Source organism: Apium graveolens, chromosome 3 (assembly GCF_009905375.1).
Source record: "Apium graveolens cultivar Ventura chromosome 3, ASM990537v1, whole genome shotgun sequence".
Lineage (NCBI taxonomy): Eukaryota > Viridiplantae > Streptophyta > Magnoliopsida > Apiales > Apiaceae > Apium > Apium graveolens.
Genome location: NC_133649.1, coordinates 129,011,848 through 129,014,018, shown reverse-complemented (window position 1 = coordinate 129,014,018; position 2,171 = coordinate 129,011,848). Strand labels below are relative to the sequence as shown.

At 30.5% G+C, this 2,171-nt stretch overlaps 1 protein-coding gene across 1 annotated transcript; it reads right to left on the bottom strand.

Annotated features, from left to right (window-relative positions):
* Positions 1-595: 595 nt before the first annotated feature.
* LOC141714575 (uncharacterized) lies at positions 596-1,792 on the bottom strand. The gene is made up of 6 exons (XM_074518088.1): positions 1,661-1,792; positions 1,287-1,578; positions 1,140-1,206; positions 889-1,022; positions 725-806; positions 596-617 (listed from the first exon to the last, which is right to left on the bottom strand). Exons 1-6 carry the CDS (start codon positions 1,790-1,792, stop codon positions 596-598), a joined length of 729 nt encoding a protein of 242 aa, XP_074374189.1.
* Between the last annotated feature and the right edge of the window lie 379 nt (positions 1,793-2,171).

Below are 2,171 nucleotides of genomic sequence, written 5' to 3'. Positions count from 1 at the left end.
CTAATTTGAATGGTCAGGCTGATCAGTTGATTGAAGCAGTTAGTAGAATTCGCATATTAATGGATGATTATAATCGCAATATATGATTCATATTTCAGTAGATTATTAGAAGAATGTTAGTATATTATTGTATGATCAACGTTACTATAAATTAGTAACAATGTTATTCTGCACAAAGTGTTTGTAAGATTATTGGATCAAAGTGAACATTGTTGTGATCTAAATTCAAATTACATCATTGTCTTCCAATCTACATGTAAAAGAGTCTCATTTATTTTGTATATTATTCCCATTTGTAATAGCAAGATGTAAAATTATATTTATATGTCATAAGTAAACATTGATTTCGGAAATGACATATAACAAATGACTAGATGAGTAAAACATTCATATGAGTCTACATTAAAATTTATTTCAATTCATAGGAGAAAGTATGGCTGAATACTGAAATCTCAAAACAGTCATCTTGGAAATGATAAAAACTCAAATGTAATGCAAAATAGCAGACATTCCAGATTACAATCTACTTAAAACTTATTATCAATAAATTGAATGCAAATGTGTAGGGAAGACTTCACGTAAAGAAGTTGTTTATTTAGACTGCTCCACCAAGTATCCTGTAAACACAATAGTACACAACATGATCATCAGAGTTTATACAACTCAATCATGTTTATATCTCTCCCGATAGTAATAATTTACATTACCCAAAAAGTGTTTATACCTTTGCCTCAACACTTTAACATCCGGATGATTAATATTGAAATAAATCTGCGAACATGATGAATTTCTTATCTGCAGCGAACCTATTAGAAGCAATTTACCAATAATCTTTAGTTTACAAAATGAAAAAAAATTATAGTTTCTAGTAAAGATATGTAGATTTACAGTAAATGAAACCATTATGGATTAGTGGCCTCATTGTTGTCAAGATCATTATTGGAGGATACACAACATTTCCTTCTAGCGCAGTTCCTACATTATCAGTAAATTGATCCCAAACACAAATCTTAACCACATTGCTGATATGGAAACAAAGATAGACAATCATATTAACATTGAAAAACACTGATCGAAACTACATTTATTAGTGAAATGATGGTCTTACCTGCCATCAAAATAACTCAAAACAAAGAAACTTTTTCTCACCAAATTGTGTATAAACTTCCTTTACTGGTTCAATGTTTTGAGTCATTCGAACAATATCTATGCAATGTCATATAATTAGAATTTTTAAAGGATCACTTAAAATAAAAACAATTGTGTGATAAGATACAAAAAAAAACCTATAGCATGTACAGGGGGCACATGTTCGGAAAGTGATATTGCAAGTTCAAAAATCTCAGGAATAGTCTTAAGCTCAAACTTGTGCCTTGGAATGGTATTTACTTCAAAAGGAACAGGATGGACAATGGTATCATGTACGAAAATAATAATCTTATCAGAAGATACAAGTCTCAAAAGTCCTGCAGGCTCTATTACTATAAAGTTGTGAATATCATATGCGTTTCCTTCAAGTATGATATTGCTAACATCATGCCAAATGACACGATTCCCAAATACAAAGACATGACAATCCTACATAACATTGGCTCATTAAGAAACTATTCTATATAAACATTGATCATATACTACTACTTTATAAAGTGAACGACATTACCTCAGAATCAAGCAATATTAGATTAACACCTCGGAATTGTTGAATGCGAGAAAATGAAGGCCACATTCGAGTAATACGTACACGAACCCTCCAACTATCTACTGATGCAAGATTATTTTCCATATCAGCCATTAGAAAGATTAACAACGACCAAATGATTATTAAAGGGCTAAACAATTTAAACACTCATAGAACATATGTTAACCATATATGTAAGAGGATTAGTATGTCAACCATGGATTTAGGTTCATGATTGATGTTAATCAAGTTGGCGAAATCTTTACATATGAGTTTGTTAGGATTTGGGTTCTGCATAAGTAATCCAATATTCTGAAAATAATTATAATAAGTTAACGTGGTATAACAATGTATACGACATTAAAATTACGCCAGGTCATCTAGTACAATAATTTCGGTACTGATTTCCTACTAAACATCTATTGAAAAAATAAACAGCTTAATAGGTGATAAGTGGCATTTTATACCACTTAGAACGTCTTATAATGGCTTG